Source organism: Trachymyrmex cornetzi, unplaced genomic scaffold (genome assembly GCF_001594075.2).
Source record: "Trachymyrmex cornetzi isolate Tcor2-1 unplaced genomic scaffold, Tcor1.1 scaffold320, whole genome shotgun sequence".
In the NCBI taxonomy this organism is placed as follows: domain Eukaryota; kingdom Metazoa; phylum Arthropoda; class Insecta; order Hymenoptera; family Formicidae; genus Trachymyrmex; species Trachymyrmex cornetzi.
The window spans coordinates 554,576-578,621 of NW_017297898.1; the positions used below are offsets into that span (position 1 = coordinate 554,576).

The 24,046-nt window shown below is 41.4% G+C and overlaps 1 protein-coding gene across 1 annotated transcript in view; it reads left to right on the forward strand.

The window, feature by feature from the left end:
• LOC108762745 (mucin-5AC) overlaps positions 1-24,046 on the forward strand; it is an 80,777-nt gene that overhangs the window by 54,732 nt on the left and 1,999 nt on the right. Inside the window, exons 2-10 of the mRNA XM_018509890.1 lie at positions 14,060-15,933; positions 16,183-18,580; positions 18,810-19,124; positions 19,212-19,281; positions 19,490-19,890; positions 21,148-23,031; positions 23,156-23,281; positions 23,372-23,538; positions 23,670-23,884. Coding sequence (XP_018365392.1) covers positions 14,078-15,933; positions 16,183-18,580; positions 18,810-19,124; positions 19,212-19,281; positions 19,490-19,890; positions 21,148-23,031; positions 23,156-23,281; positions 23,372-23,538; positions 23,670-23,884 — 7,432 coding nt within the window. The 5' untranslated portion in view covers positions 14,060-14,077. The remainder of the gene's footprint in view (positions 1-14,059; positions 15,934-16,182; positions 18,581-18,809; positions 19,125-19,211; positions 19,282-19,489; positions 19,891-21,147; positions 23,032-23,155; positions 23,282-23,371; positions 23,539-23,669; positions 23,885-24,046) is intronic.

Below are 24,046 nucleotides of genomic sequence, written 5' to 3' on the forward strand. Positions count from 1 at the left end.
AAAGACGCTAGTTTATTAACGAAGTACAAAGTATATTGAGTAAAGTTAGATGTACAACAAACTCGGGGAAGGAAGGTATCGTACGTGATGTATTCTATATGAATGAGGAGCTCGAGCGGGCCCTACTGTGCTCACCTTTTATCTTCCTCGCGATCTGCCTCGCGTAAGCGGGATGCCTCGTATCGGGCGCACGTGCATCTCGCGCCTTCCATTCATATGAGCCGCGCTGAGTGGGAATCCGAGTGCTCCGCTCGGAGTCGAAACGGCGGAAAGTGGAGTCGTGGCGCGGCGTGTCAAGTGGGAGAGGCATTGTGCCGGCCGAGAGCGGCCTTGGGATCTAATTATTCTGAGCGGTCGATATTTGCGCGCCGTTTCTACGCGTCTCGCGTGGGAGTGCACAGTCGGCAGTTATATATACGACAGGAAATTAGATAAACGCGCGAGCGCCTCGCGGCCGATCGGCCGACGACTTTTCTGCGAGTCGTACCGTCGCTTTTTCAAGCATATGGCGAATTCCGCACCCGAGCCGCGTCAGCTGGCCGGAGAGGAAATATCGCCGCGCGATCTACGATAACGGTGTTGCAACTGCGAACGATTCGATATCGTCGAGCTTCAGCGAATTGTGTGTATCATTAGTTAGAGATCTTATAGAGAAAAATAAATGCCCCGGGTAGCTGCCGAGTTCCACGATGCATACATTGCTTCACATTAATTAACGTGTTAAACTTGTCGAATTTGTGTAAAAAAAAGCCGAGGATTTATTAAGCGCAAAGTGAATCGATTGATTCTCCAATGGCCAACAGCCGGCAAACGAAGCATCGATTTGACTGTAGTCACGTAATCACTTTAATTTTTTCGCTCGATTTTAATGCGTTTAGTTTTAATGTATTTAATTAATTACTTGTTAATTATAATTTATTAAATGATAAATGCTTTTAATAAATAGTTTTTTTTCCTGTCGGTAGCTTAAGTGCTTAAAAAGCCTCTTTTCCGTCGTTTTAACTCGTTTCATAAATTGAATTCTTGTTATCGCAAATTGCCAAGTATGGCCATTACTTTTACCAAATATAATCATTATTTTGCGAGAACCTAATATTTGTCCCACAGTTTCGATCGTAATAATCGTAAATTCACTTGGCTTTTCATACATTGGAGCATTCTCTCTTTCTCTCCTTCTCTTTCTCTCTCTCTTTTCATAACGGGTTTTTTTCGAAGTTTGTCCAGTCAGCGAACAGAATGTTGACCTGCAAATATCCGAATGGTTATACTATCGATTGGTCACTTTAGTGCATCGCCAGCATCGCGTTTCGATCTCTCGCTTTTCATCGTACAGCAAACCCATTAAATGCCTTCTTCCGTAAACTCTCGCTTATCACGCTATAATATATACAAATGTTTTGAAAACGTTACTGGTAAACACTTTAAATATGTATACGTGCATCTCACGTCGTCTTTTTTTAGAGCGTCCGGGAGCATCCGGGGAGATTTTCCAAAAGCATCCGGGATAATTATGAGCGTCCGAGATTTAAAAAAATTTCCTTTTTTAAAAAAAATATATTACTTTAATTTCTCTCGCGCTTATTCTGTATCAATCTTGATTTAGAATAGATGTAGTAATCCTTAAACTGCAAAAAACTGATCAATATAGTTGAATGTGAGAAGAATAAGCAACTATGATCAATTTCTTATTCTTTAAATTTTTTTAAGTGGAATCTTACTCTAAGGAATGAGAAAATTGAGCCAGTTTTGAAAACTGTGGGTGAGAGGTTTAATTTTTAATCTTTAAGAGTGATATTTTACTCTTCAAAGTGAGATTCATTCTAAAAACTTTAGACAGTACATTAAATTAGTAGATACCACTAATGAATGATTAGACGTGAGATAATCATTCGTCGATTCTTCTGACAAATTTTACTAGCCTACGCATATTTTCATAAAATTTTGACATGGCAACCTTAATCTCATATGATAAGTTTGAAACCGATATTTTTTTAAGCAAGAGATCCGATCGATAATTTCTGAATACAGATACAAGTGGCAGCTTGTTACAACCCGTTTAATTGAATGCGTGTCTCGAAGAAGTGAAGTGGCCAATACACGCTATATGGTTGATCCTGTTACTCGTTAACATCGCACGTACCGTCGATGAGAGACGAGTTCTCCCGTTTTACCTTTCCCGCGCGTTACGGGAGCCGAGTTTTACGTTGCTCCATTTCGCCTTAATTCCATTTAGCCGCTCTCCGTGTTGCGCGCCGCGGCCGTCTTTCACGAGGGCGAGGTCGAGGCTGGGAGCCGCCGCCGCGCCACGGCCGTGGAAAAGGAACGGTCGTTACGGAAGGGCGGGCGCGAGAGAGAGCTGGCGCAATGTGCAAACTAGATTTCGAGGTGGCAATGTCACTGCTCGCTGGTGTTTACGCCATTAAATATGCTGATAGTAAAAAATCGTGACCACCCCTCGTAACGTACGATTAAAATTGAGGCAGAACGTGCGTTGATTAAAAAATATACGATATATATATTATTATCTACATTCTTTTATCTCGAAAGGTAATTATGTAAGTTTTTTTTTACAATATAAATAGACTTCAATAATGATAAAGTGAATATATATTCAACAACGCAAATTTTGATCGAGTTTTTGATCGTTCGCGCACAGCGATATTTATGAGACAGGTATAATAGGTATTTTAATTGTCGCATCAAGAAGTATCCAGTATATAATTAGTACTCATGCATGTACTTGATTGCACTTCATTGCAACTAGCGAGAGAATGCGCACGCGTCATTAAATGATATGCGTAAATAGGATGCGCAATGTTTGAAATTATCGTCGCGATAAAGTGGTTATTTAATAGCTACAAAACTTGTGCGATCGGTTGCAGTATTAACTCATTAGCTGCAGCGACAAGTAATTCGAGATCGTTATTATCGAGGTTACGCGGTCAACGCTTTCTGCTAGTGAAGCCATGGTCATTTGTAATCCGTGACATTTGTATACCGAGTCGTTCGTTGCACTCAAGTTGCAATGCTGCAGCTCGTTGCACGGAAATTCCATGATCGTTTTATCCTACTTTGGCTACCCGCAATTTTCCAACGAGAGCTACCAAATGAATGGACCAACGACTTGTATTGCACTTATCACGTCGCCTTCATTCTTATCTTCTTTTTCCCCTATTTTTCCTATTTTCGTTATATTAATTGGTTCTCGTACAATATTGTAATGCAAAAATCTATATCATGTCACCATTGTCATATACTGTAAGTACGTGTTTGGTAAACAAAGCGATGCATCTTATTAAAAATTTCAAAGGCACGATCGTGTACATCAACCTGTCGCAATTAAAAAAATTTTTATGTTAAATATCTTGGCAACCAGATCCTAAATTACGATGACATCGACGAAATTGGAAACAACATAGATATTAATTATAAATATTGCAATTAATATCTGCAATGTTATACATGGTCTGTTTAAAAAGTTTCGAAACGGATTAAAGACAAATCGAGAAATAGATATAAATTTTATTAATGAAAACTCAAAATTTCAATATGCCTTCCCTTCGACCTCGATGCTCAGAATATTCTTTCAAGAAGTTTTTACAGTAGTCATCTTTCGCTCATCACATCGATGGCAAATTTCGAAGTCAATTCGCTTGGATATTTAAATGTTATCAAAACGCGTTTCCTTTATTTGCATTTTTAACTTCAAAAGTTACGTCATCTGCGTCAAAAAAGCGATCAACATTGTCTCGATTTTGGGATTTTGTCGCTTTTGGTTTCCCTGAGATCAACCCTTGAATTTTGAAACAAAAATGTAACAATAGCCGTTGTTCCATTAAAACAATTTTTACAAGAGAAAAAAATTTACCGAAACTCACACAACAGTCAGTCCTCAGAACATACTACTTGCAACGTCGTAAAAAAATCACACAAGTAGTTGAGTGTTGGTATACTAAAAAGTGTCATAGTTGTCGGAAAAATAGCGTTATTTGTATGTTTAGGAAAAAAATCAAGTCTCGGAACTTTCTAGACAGATCGTGTATATCTAATTTTCGAGATTCGAGATGTGAGAATTCTCTGAAAGAAATTTTCAAAATTTCTAGGCTCGGTTTTGGAAACCGAACGATTCCTCATTTCTGTAAGTAAATGAGCTATTAAATTCCTTAGCGACTGTAACAGCTATCAAAAGTGGCGAATGAGAAAACATGCCGTGAACGTCGACACACGGCATTCGATCGTCTGGCTCTCTCAACCTCCTTTATTCATAACGGTACAGCTTGTTCCGGGCGTTAGCAAGAAATTCTGCAGCTGCTGTTCCGTGCTTCGTCGTCGAATCGCTTCTTCGTCGCTTCGATGCCCGCTGCCGCATCGTCGAGAACGGACAACCCGCGAGTCCTTGAGAATCTCTCACGCTCGCTGTTGTCCGGGTTCCTTTTTCTTTCGCTTCGATTTTCGCCAAGTAGGTCGCGAATTGCAGACTTAATTATTCGTTCGAGCGATTCTGAAAATATCTTCCGCTCGGGTTTCTCTTGTTTACGAGATTAATCCTGTTTTTCCGATTAGTCGTTAATATAAATGTGTCGATGAAAATGCATTGTTATTGCATTTTCGTTTAAGAGAACGGAAAACTTACTCTTGCGTCGAGATACCGGTACATAGATATAGATCACTGCATTATGGATAGATAGAAATTATCACGCGTTTGACGATAATTCTTCGTACTTTCGTGCGTTGGCTAGGTATCCGGGAGAAAACAGCCGTGGCAAAAATTTGGTGTAGTCGGTCTGTGAACTCGCCCTTGTGGTAGGATCAGCCATTCGATGTGACAAGCGTGCATAGACTCGAATGACCCTGTTGCACGGTTGATGCCAAGTGGAACTTCTCTATCTCTTTCTCTTTCTTTTTTCTTTTTTTTTGTTGAGTCTCTTTGCGAATGAAAAAATCATAAGCGCCAGCTTTTTCGTCGCTTTCACGACGTTTTTAATTCCACGCTCGACTTTTGGATGATTTTTTTCGGACCGTTTTTTCGGAAACAAAGCGAACACGTGCTACGCCTCTCGGCGACACTCGCGCGGATTTTTCGTCTCCTCTTTGTAACATCACGACCGACATAACGTCGTTTTCCTTTTTTTTTCCGAAGTTTTCCTTCATAAATTCCCACGTTTCGCAATTTTTCATGTTTCATCTGTTTTCGTAAAAAATTGAACACGCTTTGATGAAGCAGAACTTTGTTACTTAAAAGAGAGAAAGTTTTTGCTTTCAACAATATTGTTCTATCGGTGTTACGCTTTTATAATTTTATGAATCTCATGGAGTTTCGATTGAGATTTATAATTGAAATACTTGCTTTAATATTTTAGATATATTGTATTATGCGAAATATATGTTTCAAAGGCAAATAGAATTTCAATGATAAATGAATATAGATCGATATGTAATTAACATAAAATAAATAAATATTAATGAAGACATTTTCAGTCGGGCTGGATTTTTATGCATAATATTTTTTAAATGAATTTATATACATTATATTATACATATTTATATATATTATTTTTTACAAACAGTCTTTATGCGCTAATTACTTATTGGTTTTATCTTACTAAAATTTATTATTTTTTAATTATTTTTAACAAACTTTTTAAAAATAGTAAAAGTTTGATACATTGATAATGATTTTAGTTAATATATATATAATACTATAATATTAGAAATTCTATAATGTATCCTTTAATGAATTGTATATAGCATAAGATATTTCTTAAATTAACCGTCTAATGTTAATACTAAAACTTACTGATGTGTTTTATGTATTCTAATAAATTTTCACGATGTGAAAAGCTACAAAGAAGTTTTATGGCGTTTTGAGGTAGCGATATTGCGACCGACCGTCTTGTTACGCGCACCACGCGAAATTCATATTATTACCGTAGTTGTAAACTGCGAGTAACCGAAAAACCGTGTGAATTCACTGCCGAGAGCGAAATACCTCGGAATATTCCGAAAAATATTTCAACGGAACGTGCAACACGTGCTACCTCGTTCGCTCGTGCGCTCCAACTTCCGGAATGTCCTTGCGCTACTTGGAGCTTTGACAAAGCTCGACCCGTTGGCACTCGATCGCATTTAAATCCTCGCGTTGGCCGCTAAGGCATTATATTTCAACGATCAAATGTCACACGTATACCATAACGTTTTCATAGTAAGTTTACGAATAAATAGTACTTGATAATTAAACAAACTAATGACAATTAATCAAACACGATCATGATCTACAAATCTATTACTATTATTACTATTATTATGAATAGAAATCGATATATCTTTATTGACAGAGTATTATCAGGGTTGCCACAGACCTGAAAAACCGGGAAAACCGAGGAAAGTCAGGGAAATTGATATTGGTCATGGAAAACCGGGAAAAGTCAGGGGAAAATGTAAAAAAGTCTGGAATTTTGTGAAATTTGCTCACAATTTCCTTAAACTGATCCTATTCCAGAATTATTATAATTTTTTAATATTATACCTGACGTTTATAGTGAAATACGTTCAAAATTTGCACGCTTTAAACGATTTTAATAAAATATTATTAATTAAAATTTATATTTTATTCAGTATTTTTATTTGATCGCCCTTTTTCGTAACTGCATTCTTTTTTCCGATACTAATTTATTTTTTGTTGGCTTGAATTTGCATCAAAAATTTTAGTATGCTACTAAGCCTTTTTTGCGTTGTTTTTAATAATATATGCTAGCTTTCCTACAATTTTTGGTTTTAAATGTGTTAAAATTTACATATTTTATATTGGAAAGTTTTCCATTTTCATCTGGAAAACCTGGAAAAGTCAAGGAATTTTAAAATTTGTCTTCTGTGGCAACCCTTTACATATATGACTGGCAAATTTGTATCCTACAGAGAAGCAAACTCTTCTCATGTTTCTTCTTTCTTTTGACATTACGCATGTACTGCGAATTTACACTTCGATAAATTTACACTTCGATAAATAACGACCCGTTAAGGACCGTAAATGCAATTGCTCCGTCGTATAGGCTTCACACGTCGTTTTCTCCTTATTGGAGCGAATTCGTGGGCACGTTCGCGCGATTGGCAGGGGACGAGAAGCTCGTTAAACAAACTGTACTGGACTGCATCGAAGCTACCAGCTATTACTCGAGAAGTGCTAACGCGCAGACATAACGAGTTGCTAACTGTAGAGATTTATGGAGAAGCACACTGCTGTTTTGGCAATATATCACAGTCGCTTTAGAAACCGAGGTCGGTAACACTGTCTTAAAAATTATTTATGTGTTTAGAAGTAGGCAAAGAAGTTTTTTACAATGATATGTCATAAACTTGATCTTAAATCTGTAAGATATGTAGGACATCGGTAGACTTTGTTCACGATGGTTTCGAACAGATATTGTACCATGTGTCTTTATGTCGTAAGATGGGTACTTAATTATGTAGGCTAGAGAGAGAGAAAGAGAGAGGGGGGAGGTACATATCGTATAAGAACTTGAGCCAAATATATAAAATTAAAACTATATTTATTTGTAGTAAACAACACACTCGAAAATCAAAGCTGTTTCTTTTAAACTAAATTAGTATTCGTATTTATCGGATGCTTCGTCTCGTAGTCTTAATAATAATGTAAATATTTTACATTTTTTCGTATGATAAGGATTTATAAGAATAACTATAATTTATAATATAAGGATTTATAAGAATAAATTGTGCGTGTGTATAAAACGAAAATCATATAAAAAAAAGAGAGAGAAGATATGTATATATAAGGAAGCTCAATTATTTAATAATATAATAATTGTTGTTTTTGTTTTATTAATGTGATAGACTCTAGATAGACACTTTTACAGTTTTTTCTTTTGCGCACAACTTCAGCACATAGTTCGCACTTTGGACACCCTCTTTAGAATACCAGTTCGTTAAGAGGAATATATTCACGCGGTTGGTAGGGGTCGATATCTCGTTAAACATTCCCAAGTTCTTTCAAAGAGAATGTACCACATATTTGCACACGCAAAGCATGAATGCATTTGCAGATTGAAAACTTATGAGTCATTGCAATCTGTGTCGAGATCCTCACTTTCGAGAAAAGAATCTGTTTGATCTACATATAGCATTGAAATACCAATAGATTAATAGATTCTACTAAGTAAATCTTATCTAATAGCTATCTAAGTAACTAGCAATTTTCTCCGCATTGATTTGAAACTCCATTACAAATTCCTGTGTGATTTCAGCTCACGATGTAGTAATGCAATGCTTACGTAGTTCTACGTTATAAAAATATTGAAAACCGCATGTAGAATTGTTTTTTGTGTTAGAAAGATGTACTAAGAGCTACGCTTTCCCAGCACAATCTTGCGGATATTGCGTTCTCTTTTTTTGTTCAATTATATCCACGTGATTTCTCCAAGCAATGCAATGGGGAACCAAAGATTTCGATACGACATACGTATCGAGATAAGCTCGGATAATAATAGAAAAAGAAGATGGAACTGATGGTTGTTTAGTACACATATATAGTAATTTATGATTTCCCGAAAAGTCAAGTCGAACCAACCTCTTCTCTTTTCTTTGCCTCTCTTTGTTGCTATCGTGAAACTCCAAAGGGGAACAGAAGCATAATGCTTTCTGTTTCCGGCCTTCCTTATGACGTTTGTGGCTCCGCTGTGAGTTACGTCTCGCAGCTCCCCTTTAGCTTCCTTGACCTCGTTACGTCTTGCTGCTTGAATACTCGGCCGAGACGCTGCGCCTCGGAACATAATCATTCTTTGTTACATTACCTGTCTTGTGCCGCAAATTATGTAATCGCGAAGAGTTACGAAACGTTGACAGATTCGCGGGTCGTGAAAATTCCTGGCATTGAACTATGAATCTTTTTCTTTTTCTTTTTTTTTAATAAAAAGTAAAATGACCTGAAATTAAAGGTAATTTTTTATAAAAAGGAAAAAGTTGGTTGGCTACAGATTTTATATATTTTATTTAATGATCTTATTGTGTTAGTTGAAAGAAGATGTTAACGACTAACTAAACATTTATGATCAGTACGTATACCGTGAAAAACATTGCAAATAATTTAATGAAGGACTTTGATATATGTTTTGGTATAAAAACATCTCGTTATTTTCTCCATTTACATCGAGACCCGGAAATAAAGAGATTAAATTCTTTATGGCCAGCGACAGCGAGACGAGAGTGAGATGTAAAACATGGTCCTCGAGGGGTTAAAGGCGGAGCATTTTAAATCGGCTTAACGGGTCAATGAAGTCGGAAAGCATGATCCGGGGAAACGAGGTCAAGGGATGAATCGGAAAGAAAAAGGGATCGCTGGCGAGTTGAGGGTGTATTTGTTCGAGGTATTTAATTCTAGAATAAATCTTCGTTTTTCTCTCGTTCATCCTCTTCTTTCCTCTTTCGAGGGAGAAGGGCAGTTATTCGGGAAGGAATGGCTGACCATGTCGGGCGTCATAATTCCACTCGAGATGGCGAGAGTTAGCGTATCCTGGAATTTCGCAGACCCTCTCTCGTAAACGGAATCGGAAGTTATCGCGATAATACGCGTACGTTGCGTCATAATCGTAAACTTAGAACGAGTTGAACCACGCTCATAAAATTTTTATCGGTTAACGCGTAGTGAGGTAGTTCTATACTTTTTGTTTTCACAGCGTTTCGATAAATGTTATTAAAGGTGCAAGACGTAAAAGCACGATCCTGTTCTTTATAACTCAAGGTTAGTTAAATATTAATTTTTTAATTCTATCTTCTCTATTTTCCCTATAATAAAATTTGCGTGTTAAATTGATAGTCAATTCATTGTTGCCTCTTTTCCACGATTTTGATTGGTTTTCCCTCTTTGTGTTAACTTCGTACTGCCAGGAATCTTCCCTATAATAAAATTTGCGTGTTAAATTGATAGTCAGTTCATTGTTACCTCTTTTCCACGATTCTGATTGGTTCTCTCTCTTTGTTCATTTCATACTCCGAGAGTAAGCTGTCGTCGGCATGAAGTGTTTGACAGCTCACAAAGGTTAGATTAATTGATCTGTATGCTCGTGTATTTGTATATTTGTGTAATTTTTATGTAAGTATATAATATTAAAAACTTAAATTTAGTGTGCGTGCGTAGCGCGTATTATCTAGTCAATAAAAATGGAATGATATAATGTACAATATTCATGTTATTTGAGTTTCCTACAATAAGCCATTACCTAAGTTTAAGTCTTAAGTCATAAGAAACTGACCAATCACAGTCGATTATTCTTATCACATTCGACTGGGATTGGTCAACTTCTTATGGCTTAAGACTTAAATTTAGGTAATGGCTTATTGTAGAAAGCCCATTATATTTACTTTCTGATCCGAAACTCGCAGTTTCCCAGACACACACACACACACACACAATTTAGGATAACAAAATAAAATTCAGGATTCAGTCGAAAACGGACGAAGCGATTTAGGTCAGGTTTTGAACTAATCGCACCGATTGAGACAAGTTCGCGATGTCATGAACGATTTCGTTAGTCTTGCTGGAGGCTAAGCGAGAGGTAGAGACGCTTGCGGTGTCGTGGCCGTCGTTTAAGCCGCGGCTTAACTCGGCTTAAGGCATTATTCTCCGTCTCTCTCGCCTTTTGCTCGGGCTCTCCTCTCTGTACTTCCGCCACGTTCCGCCCTGCTGCGCGGCTTTTAATCGAGCGCCAGCGGATTATCTCGACATCGAATCTACGGTCAACCTGCAAACCACCGGCAAACTCTGGACCTTTGTGCGTCATTCTATCCCCGCGACTCAGGTGCCCCGTTTCACGAACTCGCAGTCTAGGCAAGTGCATCCGCTTTCTCCCTTTGACGTAAAGGTCAATCGACGTAATAATGACGGATAAATTCGCATTAACGTGATATCTCGTTGCGATAAAAACAGAATTATCAAAAGAAATGATAGTTCGTTGTCACAATATATCATGCTTGTAATTATTATATACAGCTTGATCTTGTGACACGGAAATAGATAATTTTATCTGTTCATATAATAATATTAATCATAGCTAGCATAATTAGCATGCTTTATAATCGATTGTAATATCATTTAAATTAATTAATATTGTATATTTAACATGTGCGCTCATGAACAGTGAATATATCCTCATTATCGAGAATCGCGCGTTAGGTCAACCATAAATGATATTCCCGTAGGAAACGTTTTAAGCGCGGGATCGCGGATATCGCTGATGATCGATCATTTCCCGCCGCGAGTCGTGATATTTACAGAGACTGGTTACCGCGCGTACGTCATATAATTTTACCACTCTCGCGTGAAAGAGAAAAAGAGAGGAAAAGACCGGGCGCCATTTGTCGCGGATCTTATCGGGCGGCAACGGGTGGACTCTTCGTTTTAAAACGACTCGAGCGTAAATGCGGCCTTCGAAACCGCTCCGGTTGAACCCCCGAAACGCGCATCGGGGCCACTGCTTTAGCACCGGATATTTATTACCTCACGGTGTAGCCTTATCGAGTGGCCTCGCCATGCTTGAAATCGTGAGAATTCCAACCAAACCGCCCCTCTGCCACCCGCATGTACACATACACATGATCGTTCTCCTATTCCCCATGCACGTACAGCATGCGAGCGGGATTACGTATGAGAGTGTGTGCCCGGTAACGGGACAGAATGTAATGGAGAACGGGACGGAATGGAGACGGAGGGGTGGGACGGGACGGGACGGGACGGGACGGGACGGGACGGGACAAGAGGTGGGTGAGAGGGGGTCTTTGACTGGCGCGCGAAGGGGACCAGACCAGCCCTTCAGGTTGCTCGGCAAGGGTGCGCGATATTGATTCCTACCTAACATTTACACTGAACGTGGGAGCTCGGTGTTATGTATTTTGCGACTCTAGTCAATAGTACATATATGATTTCGTCCAAAGGAAGGAAGTCTCGCTACTTTCCCGAGTCATCTGCGGTAATGTCCACGGGGATGATTAATTCGACTTGTTTTTGGTACGAGCCATATTATATTACACGTATTATAACATGTGTTTCCCGCAAAGCCCTAAAATGCGTACAGTATTGTTCTAATCCTATAAAGGGATACAAACTATTATCATATATTATAATATAATAGTTCAATTAATATCATATATTATACATGATATAATGTGCCAACGAATTATACGTTTAAATTATGCGAAGCGCAATATTGCGGCACATAAAGATACGTAAAAAATTGAAGGATAAACTGCATCGATGGTAAAGTTATTTACATCATGAAAGAATGTTACAATTTACCATTTTCGTGTCTTTTGGAAGTTCCATTGATACTTGGATGATTCTTTAATTCTTCATCAGTCAATGATTTAACGATTGTTCGAGCGAGATTACAATTTATGCGTTGCTTTGAGTGTCACGGTTAAGCGATATTCTCGAGTGGAACCCGATCTTCGCATCGATACCCGCGATTATTCGTGCTTCGTTGTCTCGCTCCGTCGCCAGTTATTTCGAGCGCGGTGATGGAAGTTACAGTGGTGTTGGCGTGTGTCCCAGTACGTATGGCTTCCCGCGTTATATACGTTTACAGCTTTCCGATATCTAACTTCTGCGCCCCTTTTTCCACGTCTCAATGAGCCACGACGCGAACGAGCGGCCGCGTACACCGACATCAAACACATATATGCCCGCCACCTCTCTCTCTCTCTCTCTCTCTCTATTGATCGGTTCGGGTCGATAGCGATCTATATTACAGGCGGCTGACTCCTCGAGTGGAGGACGACGGGGGTCTTCGACGTCTCACCGATCGCTGAAGAGGCTATTTGCCTCGCGGTGATGGTGATGGTAATAACGGGCGCGCAGTTCCGCGGCTCTATTATGATAACCAAAACTCCTGCGGAACTACTACTGAACGCGATACAGCTCATCCTCTCTCGAAAGTCGTCTCCCTCTCCCCCAAACAAAAAGCGATTATCGGTTATGGTAAAAAGCGAAAATGCGTTGAACATCAAGATTTTTTTTACGTACTCGATAATAAAGAGTATCCGCGATATTATTATATGCATCATCGAGGCATCATAGTTAAACTCGTATGTATGAAAAATAGCTAATTTTGATCTTCTCGACGACGTACGATCCAATTACAGTATCTCTTTTTTTTCTTTATTAATCTCTGAATTCATTGGAGATGAATTTTCGTGTGTTCGCGCGATGTCGAATAGTCTGATAGGTTCTCTTGCCAACTTTGCCGTCCCTTCGGCAGGTTGCCGCGCAAGATCTTTATCTTTCATAATACTACAAGATTAATAATGCGAGATCGAAGTTGCCTGGTTGAGGATGAGGGGAGCGAGAGGGGAATACGTCTGCCTCTTGTAACGGACAAATACAAGACAATGAAGATTAATGCTTCGACCTCATTCTCTCCTCCCCTGCCGGCCGTTCCTGGTTGACGGTATCGTGTGAACATTTCGGTAATCCCCAAGAGAAGTGTCCCTTCGGACTCGACTTTGGGGAACTCCGCGCTCTTATAACCCTGACCCTAAATTTACCATAGTTGACGAACCTTCTCAATGATTCAACATGAACGATGAATCATTGAGATTTTTTTTGATTAATTCTGAATGTTTTGATTTCTGAGTAGAATGAATGCGACATTATTGATGTTACATTTAAGCTCAATCAGCCCTAATTGAAATGGCTCGTTGTGAATAATTCCTGTAGATGATTATAGTTCTGCGTAGAAGATAACCTTGTTTCTGATCCATCAATTTTGACAATCATTTTCTATTGCGAAACAAGAATGACACAATTTTGTTTATCAATTTACGAAATTTACAAAATAACTTATGAATAATCATCACATTACAATCGTTTTATACGAGGATAAGACATACTTGCTTCTGAAAAAAATTGATTAGATAAGATAAATTTTGACAAAATTATACATATTTTTATTTAATTTCTAGTGCGTACTTGTCTACATAGATTTAAGGTTATATCGCACAACGAGGCTAATTTTAACAAAATTTTCAATCCATAATTGCTTTATCATTGCAGATTAGCAGTTGGCGTGACATGGATGTGAGCTTCACGAACGTGTTAGAGGGGGCTCGCCAGTACTTCCAGGGACTGCCCGTACCGAGTACAGGTAGTGGCGCGGCCACGTCGGTGGATCACAATCTCCACTCGACATCCTCCACGAATCCCGCCTCGTCCACGTCGGCGACAACGCATGATCATGATGCACCGTCGCAGCCGACACAATCAACTCAGTCAATTTCGACTTCCGCCAATAGCAGCAGCAGCAGCAATAGCAATGTCCAGGAGTCGAATCGTTACCCTGCCGACGTTAGACCTTCGTCGTCCGTGGAGAGTAGCAATGCGACTGCCGGATCTAGTTTCTGGAATCCACACGTGGAGCCATATGCACCGCAGCCGACCAGGGTCGAAGTCCCGGATACGAGGCCAGGTGACGAAGGCTCCTCCATGGAGCCCAGCTCCTCCTCGGGCACTGTCACTTTAACCGAGATGCAGCCTTCAAATTATCAATTCTCCTCCTCCTCCTCCTCCGCTGCCGCATCATCGTCGAATTTTTCGCAGAGACCGCCACTAACGTCATCATCATCGTCGACCACTTCGTCCTCCAGCGATCACAATCATCACCATCATCAATCTCATCTTTCAACGTTGAACTCGTCATCGCATTTGCATCAGATGCAACCGCCCCAACCGCCACATTCCCCTGGACCAGTGTACCAGCAACTTAGTAATGTCAGCAGGACGTCCTTCAGTGCGGCAGAGATGCTCGCCTCTTCCTCATCGCACTCTGCTTCAACGTATCAGGCCGCCAATAACGATAGGCAATCGCAGCCGATCGTTGCGCAGAGGACTCAGTACTATCCACGCTACCATCACCCAGACATCACGAAATGCGCACCGGCTCCGTATTCGCAGAGTTCCATTTATCAGTCCGCCAATGTAGCGCAGCCTCCGAGTATGGTTCAACAACCGAGCACAAGACCGACACCAATAGAACAGAGTAATACGACGGCATCATCCAACGTCGTTACTCAAGGACATTGTCCGCCGGAACAGCAACGAATACCTGGTACTTATGGCAACAACATGCCACTCGCTCAGAGTTCTCTCAACGGATCCTCGGTATATGGATCTGGTTCCTCCTCTTCATCCTCTCAGAGTTACCGTCCCACGAACCAATATCAGCAGCAGGCCCATCGTCTGACCGCTTCCACTTTGAGCGTCAACGACAGGTCGCATAGTTCGGACGGGTTGCACTCTTCCACCGCCGCTTGCTCTTCATCGTCGCAGGCGGTTAGTCCGCGTCAGCCTGGACCAGGAAGCTCCTCCTCCAATCACATTCCTTTGCAATCGCAGTCGCAGAATCTTCCGGGTCACATTCCTTCACCGCATCTGCCGTCCGCTGCCACCTCAGTACACTATCATCATCAGCAGCAGCAGCAGCAGCAGCAGCAACATCATCAACAATCGTCGTCTCTACAGCAGCAGCAGCAGCAGCAGCAGCAGCAACAGCATCCTAGTCGTATAAATGCATCGCCACACTCGCACGGTTCCTCATATGGAGGCCGCATAATGCCGCTGCCACCACACGGTGTTCCATCGTCATCCTCCTCTGTCGCCATGGCGGCGAACCATTCGCAGCAACAGATGCCACCACCTCCAAGTGGATATCACGTAGGAACGACGCCGTCACCGCATCACGAACCGTCGCCACGTCACGCAACTCCGTCGCCGCATCACGCGACTCCATCGCCACAGCGGCAGTCGCCCCACGTGTCCAGTCTACACAATCCACATGCCTCCCCATCTCCTCATCATACACCCTCGCCGCACAACAGCTTCCAACCACATTCGCCGACTTATCCACCACCACCGCCTCCGCCACCGCCACCGCAGCAGCAACAGCAGCAGCAGCAGCAGCCGCAGCAGCAGCAGCAGCAGCAGCCGCAGCAGCAGCAGCAGCAGCAGCCGCAGCAGCAGCAGCAGCAGCAGCCGCAGCAGCAGCAGCAGCAGCAGCCGCAGCAGCAGCAGCAGCAGCAGCCGCAGCAGCAGCAGCAGCAGCAGCCGCAGCAGCAGCAGCAGCAGCAGCCGCAGCAGCAGCAGCAGCAGCAGCCGCAGCAGCAGCAGCAGCAGCAGCCGCAGCAGCAGCAGCAGCAGCAGCAGTCGTCGGCTTCGTCAAGGTCGACATCACAATCGTACAATCTACCACCGGTCACTTCGCAACACTATCAAACGAATTACGTGGCGGCGGTTCGTGACGCGGCGATGGGGTTGCCTTACGCACCGCCGCCACCGTCCCAGTCTTCGTACCATTCCTTCCAGAAGAACTCACAACCGGAGTCTCAGGGGAATAACTACTACTCCCAACCAAGTCGGTCTCACAATCAGTCTTACAGTATGCAGCAGATGCTGGTACCGCAGACGGTATACCCTAATACTCCCGGTAACAACAATCTAGGCAGCTATCAGCAAAATGTCAGCAAGCACGCGACGTATAACGGTGCGGATGCTACGAAGAGAGGGGCGATTGACGTTACGACGATACCTTACGGTACGCATCGGTCACCCACGCAGAGGAGTGGTAACACGCATAACCTGCCGCCTATCGCCGCTCTTTCGTCTTATCATTCCAACAGACGAGAACTATTGGGAAAATCGGCGCAAACAGTACGACAACGAATACATTCGACGAATGCAACCAACAAAGTCCCGTCCGTCGTAATGCCCCCTTCGTCTATAACGATGCCTCCTCAGAGGCTTGCCGAATATCCAATGACTCCGGTCTCGGCTATAAACCATGCGATACCGGTGAATGGTAGAACAACCACTGTGACGAACATGACGTACGGTTCGCGATATACTGGCCAACAAAGCTACCCATCATCGACGTATGCCACCACAATAGCGCCCAGTCATCATGGTAACAACTCCGCTAATAGCACTACAGTAACGACTATCAGTAGTCATGGTGGTTCAGGTGGTGCGAGGTCTTCCGTTTCATCGATCCACGCGTATCAGTCTTCCGACGAGTCGGATCGGTCAGCGGGATCGTCGTCATATCATCAGCCACCGACACGAATAACGACTGAAGGCTATGCCTATAAAGAACATCCTTATCAGAATCCAGCATCATCCGGTAGTCAAGCAACTTCGGTCGCCACTATGGCAAGTTCTTCGTCGCCGAGTAATGCAGTTCGGAAGAGAGAATCTCCTCTGGACTTGTCCGTAAAAACAGTTAAGACATCGGCTGATTCTACGGCGCAGGATGATCTTGAGACTGTTAGCACCGACAAACATGTCAGTAGCTCAAATCTGAGTTCATCTAGGAACAATGTGAACAGGCCGATGCCACCTCCGGCTGTCGTGCATCAATCGGCACCGGCACAACCGTCATACGCGTCGTCGTATGATAGGCCTTCGAGTAACAGTTCGAGGAATTCCATGCAAGTGACCTGCGTTCGGGCATCGACGCCTCAAACGGTGTGTGCGCCCAAAGTCGACTTTCTGCCAGATTTTACTTCGACGCCACTACGTCAATCGCACCACGACAGTTCTCTTCGTAGAAGTACTCCGCAGCATCCGCAGCAGCTTTACGTTCCATCCGCCCAGCCTCTCTCATCCCATCACACCAACACCTCTCCACTGCCTCATATGTCCACGTTCAAGAAACGTCCACTGCCCACGTCGCCGTACGACGGTCTGACGATACCACCGCCACCGTCGTCTTCATCGTCATCGACGTCTGCGTCTTCATCATACCTTCAAACAAATGATTCTGTGTCCTCGAGGTTTTCCAAGTATCACTCGATGATGGATTCATCCCCGCGACTTGGTCCGCCCACATTGCCTGCACAAGATTACCCACCCGACTCGAGCTACTATTTAGCGGATAGTAGGGCAAAGTTCGATCAGCAATTTCCTCAGCGCGAACGGTCACTCAAAAGAGCTGGAGAGGCGATTTATGGTATAGGAAATCCTAACAAACAGGCCAGAGCTGCTTGGCGAGTACCGAGTACCGACAAACAAATTGTTGAGTCAAAACTATCGACTACAGGTGCGCAGAACGAACAGCAAAAACGGCAAGAGATGAATTTATCGGTTCCTCTGCCAAATGGAGCTCTGACGACACCTGGCGATCACAGAATCGACAACGGTAGTTATTCGACGCCAGAATCCAGATATCAATCGGTATACTGTGATAAAAGGACCTATCCGGAGTCTAAAATCATACGCAGTTCGTCGTCGTCGTACAATCATCCAGTCATTTCGAAATCCGCGAGTGTACACCCATTACCGCAACAATTGAGCAGTGCACAACTTACCTATCCAAATTATCGCCAGTCAATTCAGAAGATGGCATGTCCTTCGAGCGGGATGTCCAGTGGGCAATCGATAGATCAACCTAGCAATACTGGTGTCGACAAGAGGGTGCTCAACTTGCTGAGGAACAGCTTGGAAAACAAGCAACAAAGGGATGAACAGCTCAATAGTCAGCAGCCTATTTTGGTTAATCATAATCAACAGAGCTTCCAGAATAAGGTAAGAAATTGCAAGTTTTATTTTTGTTATTTAGTATGCAAATTTTTTTTTTATTATCGATAACTCGCCAATCTTTGCGCATAAAATCAAAATATCAAATAATGTGAATTGTAGTTGGAAATGAAAACATGCGACGATTTCACTTAGTATTTCTATTTATATCTTTATCTGATTTCCAGACGCTCGACGTCTTATGACGTTTCTGATAATTTCCATGAAATTCCCACAGGTCGTCGCGCCAGTCGAGCCCAAGAGCATCGGCAGGCACAATCTGTCACCATTCACGGCGGCGAGTTTGCTCGAGCGTAACAGCAACACACCGCCACATTACAAGTTGCACGTTCCGCGAGCAATAGACTCGATCACTCAGGAAGTGCCACGTAGCATGTATGCCTCAAGAGTGAACGCATCTGCCACGCTACCCGGCAAGGAAGCCTCCCTCGCGGGACCACGTGGCGCCGAGAACCAAATCCATCGTGACAAGGACGACGGTCTTGCCGCTATCTTAGCTGCGAAGATCAGGACGAAGGCGGAACTGAAACAAGTGTGTGGTTGTCTCTACTTAACTATAATTGATTGAACTCCAATTGTGTTAATTATACCGATTTCACAATTTATATCTTTCATTTAGGTCGGGACCGGCCAATTTACAACGAAAGCATCTTCCATACTTCCTCAAGATGTGTCATCGACGCCGAGAGGTAATGTAGTGTTATCTAGCGCGTAAAAGACGCGAGTACTTAAATATTATAGGTATTATTTTAATGATATCTTCATGTCGATTTAACCTATTCGTCTCGTCTCGATCATAGTTTGCATCATAATTGTGCTGTTTATTCAATTAGTCGATCATGCTACAATTAATATTATCTTTGAGGTATGCATATAATTTTTATATTATGCACACAGAAATCGATAGTGCGGCTTCGACGTCGACACCACAGTCTGGTTCGTCCGCAGGTAGCCCACCGAAATTAACACGCGAGAAAATGGTCTCTTTGCCGCCCAGAAGACGTTTGTTTTCGAGAACCGATGAGGATAACATACCGGTAACTGTGCCTGTTGCCGCCACAGTCGCGTCCACAGTCCCGGCTAGGGCGAGCGGATGTAGGAGCTCTTCCGAAACATCAGTCTTTGATTTCCGGGAGAGTGACTCCGAAAGCGAGATGCCAGTTCTCGAGCGACAAACCTTGGAGGAAATGAGAAGAGATAGAAAGCAGTTATCCAAAGTGCAACCCCCGATACCTCTCAATGATGCTGTATGTATGAATATGGCATCTTCTACGGATCTCGTGAAGATAGAGCTAAAGGTAATGTACAGTGCAGGAATGTATAAAAAGCAATTTAAAATGAAGAAGGATATAAACGAATTATTCAATTTAAGTGACTGAAATATAAAGACGGAAATTTTTAGTTAGTAATAATTGATTTCATTTGTGTGTCAGTAATACATGAACTGTTCTTTCTTCTTCAAGAATAATTTTTCTTTAATACTATATATATAGATATACGCGCGATAAATTCAATGAATTATTTTAAAGTGGTATCTATGCCATCTGTATATCTCACTTATTCGCTATTTATAGAATCTTTATGTATTCATATTATGTATTTATATTAAGATATATTACACAGCACACATTCTCTCTCGTGAAAAAATCAAAGAGATTCTGAAAGTAGATGTAAAAAAATATATCCGTGTCTCGGCGTTTTACCAGCCCAAATCGTTAACGTTTTTTATACAGCCATTTATCGTATTTGTTTCATATTGGCTTTTTACAATTGTTTTAAATTATAAAATAATTTTTTTAAATAAATAATTGATGTTTTTACATGTGAAATTATGCGATGAGTCCGAATACAAAAAAATAAACAACTGAGAATTACTTTTTTTCATATATTTTCAAATTTTTGTATAATAATAATAATATAATAATTATTATAAGAATCTTGATCGTTTGATTTGCCGTTTTTATGATTCCGGTTTTGTATCATGAACAATAGACCAACAGTATTCACCAAGCATGTGTCTGATGTCTTTTCCTTTGAAGCGTTTCTCAATGATCGCAATTGTCTTGGTGAAAGCGTTCATCATGTTCATTCACTCAAATTTGGTGGAAAAAAATTCAAATGATTATGAAGAAAGTGTATTTTGAGCGACATGTTAACTTTCATTGCATGAAAAGCCGAAATCATTTCAGCAACAATTTTTTTGTAATTGTCATTCACAAACGCATTCAAAATGTTGCAATCATCGCCATAAGCTTTTTGCAACATTTTGAATGCATGTGTGAACGAAATTTTGTTCGTAACGCCAAATTTCAAACAAATTCTTTGCTCGATAGTTTTCAGTAAAAATCGCCGCGCACGATATATCGTATAATACAATTTTTTCATATGATTTTCTTCATAGCTTTTTCTATTAAACTTCATTCTTACTGCTATAAATATTGTGTAAGATATATGTTTAAATTCTTTCTTTTTGTCTTTAAAAGTTCTAGTCATCGTGTGTTTTTACTTGCGCATTATAATTCTAATATATTAATAGATATAATCTTTGTTTGCAGGAGAATGATAAAATCAACGACATGGATCCATTCTGGAGTAACGCCTGTGATAAGTTTATGGAGCAATTACGCGCGGGCGATGCCATAAAGAAACGTGGACGTAGAAAAAAAATGAGTGGTATCGCAACATCGAAACTTGAAGACGCAATTAACGATAGCGACAAGGAATCGGATACCAATGCATCGCATTCTCGAATCAAGCCCGAAGATATCAAGAAGGAGATACCGGATCCATCTAATAAGGACGATAAAAATTTGATTTTCAAGGACGTTAAGATTAAGACGGAGCCCGGGTTGAGGAAGGAAGACGATAAACACTCGAGCGATGATTCAGACGAAGTACCATTAATTAAAAGAACAAGACAGGAAGTGAAGAAAGAAGATAGTGATTGTGATGAGGATGTGATATGCCGAAGAAGACGAATTCGCAGGATCAAGCTTGAATCTTCTAGTGGTAGCGAATCCTCGAGCGAGGACAGTGATGTCAGTACCGTATTTGGTCATGGTTCTTCAGTTGCTGACAGACTTCGAGCTAGGAAACGATCTATAGCTAATGTGTCTGAAGGTATGAAGCTTCGTTCAAGAGACACTACTCCTCATAAGGTAAAAACAGAGAAGGAATCCAAATTGTCGCCTCCTAAAGGTGGAACGTCTCAAAAAGTGAAGCCGAAACCGTTGTTCGGTGACGGTAGTGATTTTAGACCTGGTTGGGAAGAGGAGGTTTACGTTTACAAAAAATCTCTAAGAATGCCACCCAGATTGATTACAGTGTCAAAACCATCGCGTTTTCACCGACTATCCACGTCATTGCCAGATTTAGATCCTGGTTCGCCGGCATTGTCTGTCTCGATGGATAGTTCCGACGTGTGTCTCAGCCGTAATAAGAGAGACAGTGACATGGAATCTAATTACAGTTTCAGCATTATGGGACTTGGCAGTAAGATTGATGACGAAGAGGCGACTTCATCAACAACAGTTTCTTGTCCTCCGAAGGCCATGATGAAACATTTCCGATCGGATAACAATTCTATTGTCGATGTTCTCGCGCAGAAAGTCGGTGGTGGTCAGAAAGATTCAAAAAAGAAACAGAATCTGAAAAGTAATAAGAGCAGTAACGTTAATAAAATCAATAACGAACCGGAACTTTTACCAACACCAGGTCTTGCACCGCTTCTATCGTCCGAAACATCAAAGAGCCCTAAAAACAAGATTGCGTTGAAGAATAATAGAAACCCGATTAAAGTTACCAACTCCGTCCTCCTCGGTTATTTTCGTAAAGAGACGGTGAATAATTTCCGTGACGCATTCAAGAACAATCACACATTGCCCAATGAATTCTCCACTCTAGTATTGAAGAGTAGAACCAGAACGGAGACGAAAGTCTTGAAGAAGGAAACTACTATTCGTGAAGTGTTCGGCGAAGATAGGCCTGCGTCAGCCCCGCCGATGCAGAATCGCGACGACACATCACAAGATGACGATTCGCAGAATGAAACACCGGAAAATGCATTAGGCAAGGTACGAACATTAAAGCAAAAAGTGGTTTCTCGTTTGAGAAACGCTGGTATACTACGAAGTCACAAAGCTATTGCGAATTCGAAACGTCATCTATTAACTGCTGAGAGGCGAAAGGATCTTCTCAAATCACTTGCTAATAAGAAACTACATCGTATTAAGACTGAGATGGAGCAAGAAGAGACAAACGACACCAGAGAAGAGGAAAATAACGAGATGGAAGATGATAAGAACGATTTGGAGATTCGTAATAAAAAGAAGTTGAAACTTCGACCTGGCCGACGAAAATTCCGTTCTGGATTTGATTACATCCGTAAGAAGAAGAAACCATTAAAAAAAGACGAGGCATTGCCAAAGGAAAGGAAAAGAGTATGTATATATTACACATTTTTACACTATATTTTTGCCCAATTCGTTGGCTTTCATCTCTTTAAGATTTTTATACGTTATTTTTTCAATATTATTTTGAAATGCGATATTTCACTTTACACAGCAAAGTCAAGCTAACAAACCAAGCCCGGAGTGCGTAGCCGATATTCAGTCTGAGATCAGGACGTGGGTTATCAAGAAGGGCGTCGGGGAAACCATATTACACCGCGCTGCCCGTCTCGGTTACACGGTAAGATAATGATCACATTGCTACGTCATGCGACAAAATTAACTACGATTTGTGCGAATTACGATCTAATCTGCTTATATTCCGCCGCAGGATGTAACTGCTTATTGTCTGGAGAAGCTCAATAGTGCGCCGAGTCCTAAAGACAACGCGGGATATACACCACTTCATGAGGCGTGCTCCAAGGGTCATCTGGAGATTGCAAAACTCTTACTGGCTTACGGTGCGAACGTAAGCGAGAGTGCTAATGGTGGTATCAGGTAATACTTTCTTCAAATCTTTTATGATAACATCATTTTTCTCACATCAAATCAACGAGTAACTTGATAAATGTAGGCGTTTATAGATTATGATGATTGATAGAGAGTTATATACATATATATATTATTAGACCACTTCATGAAGCGGCGGAGAATGGTGCTACAGAACTTGTGCGATTGCTATTGTCGTACGGTGCCGATCCATTGTTGGCTACTTATTCCGGACAAACGCCTTTGATGTTAGCTGTTGATACCGAAGCTAATGCCATTCTAGAACAGCACCTGGCTGACATCCAAGGTCGTACCACCGTACCATGGTCATTCGCTGGTCCATCTTCAATTTTTGGTACGTTATTGTTAGCATAAATTCTTCAGAATTCTTAAAAATTTTGTGAGTATCATATATGTGTGTGTGTGTGTGTGTGTATTAGGTGTTAAACTTAATTCCTGCCGTTTTTCGTCTCCAAAATTGATTTGTTTCGAAGGGAAGATGAATGAATACCTTAAT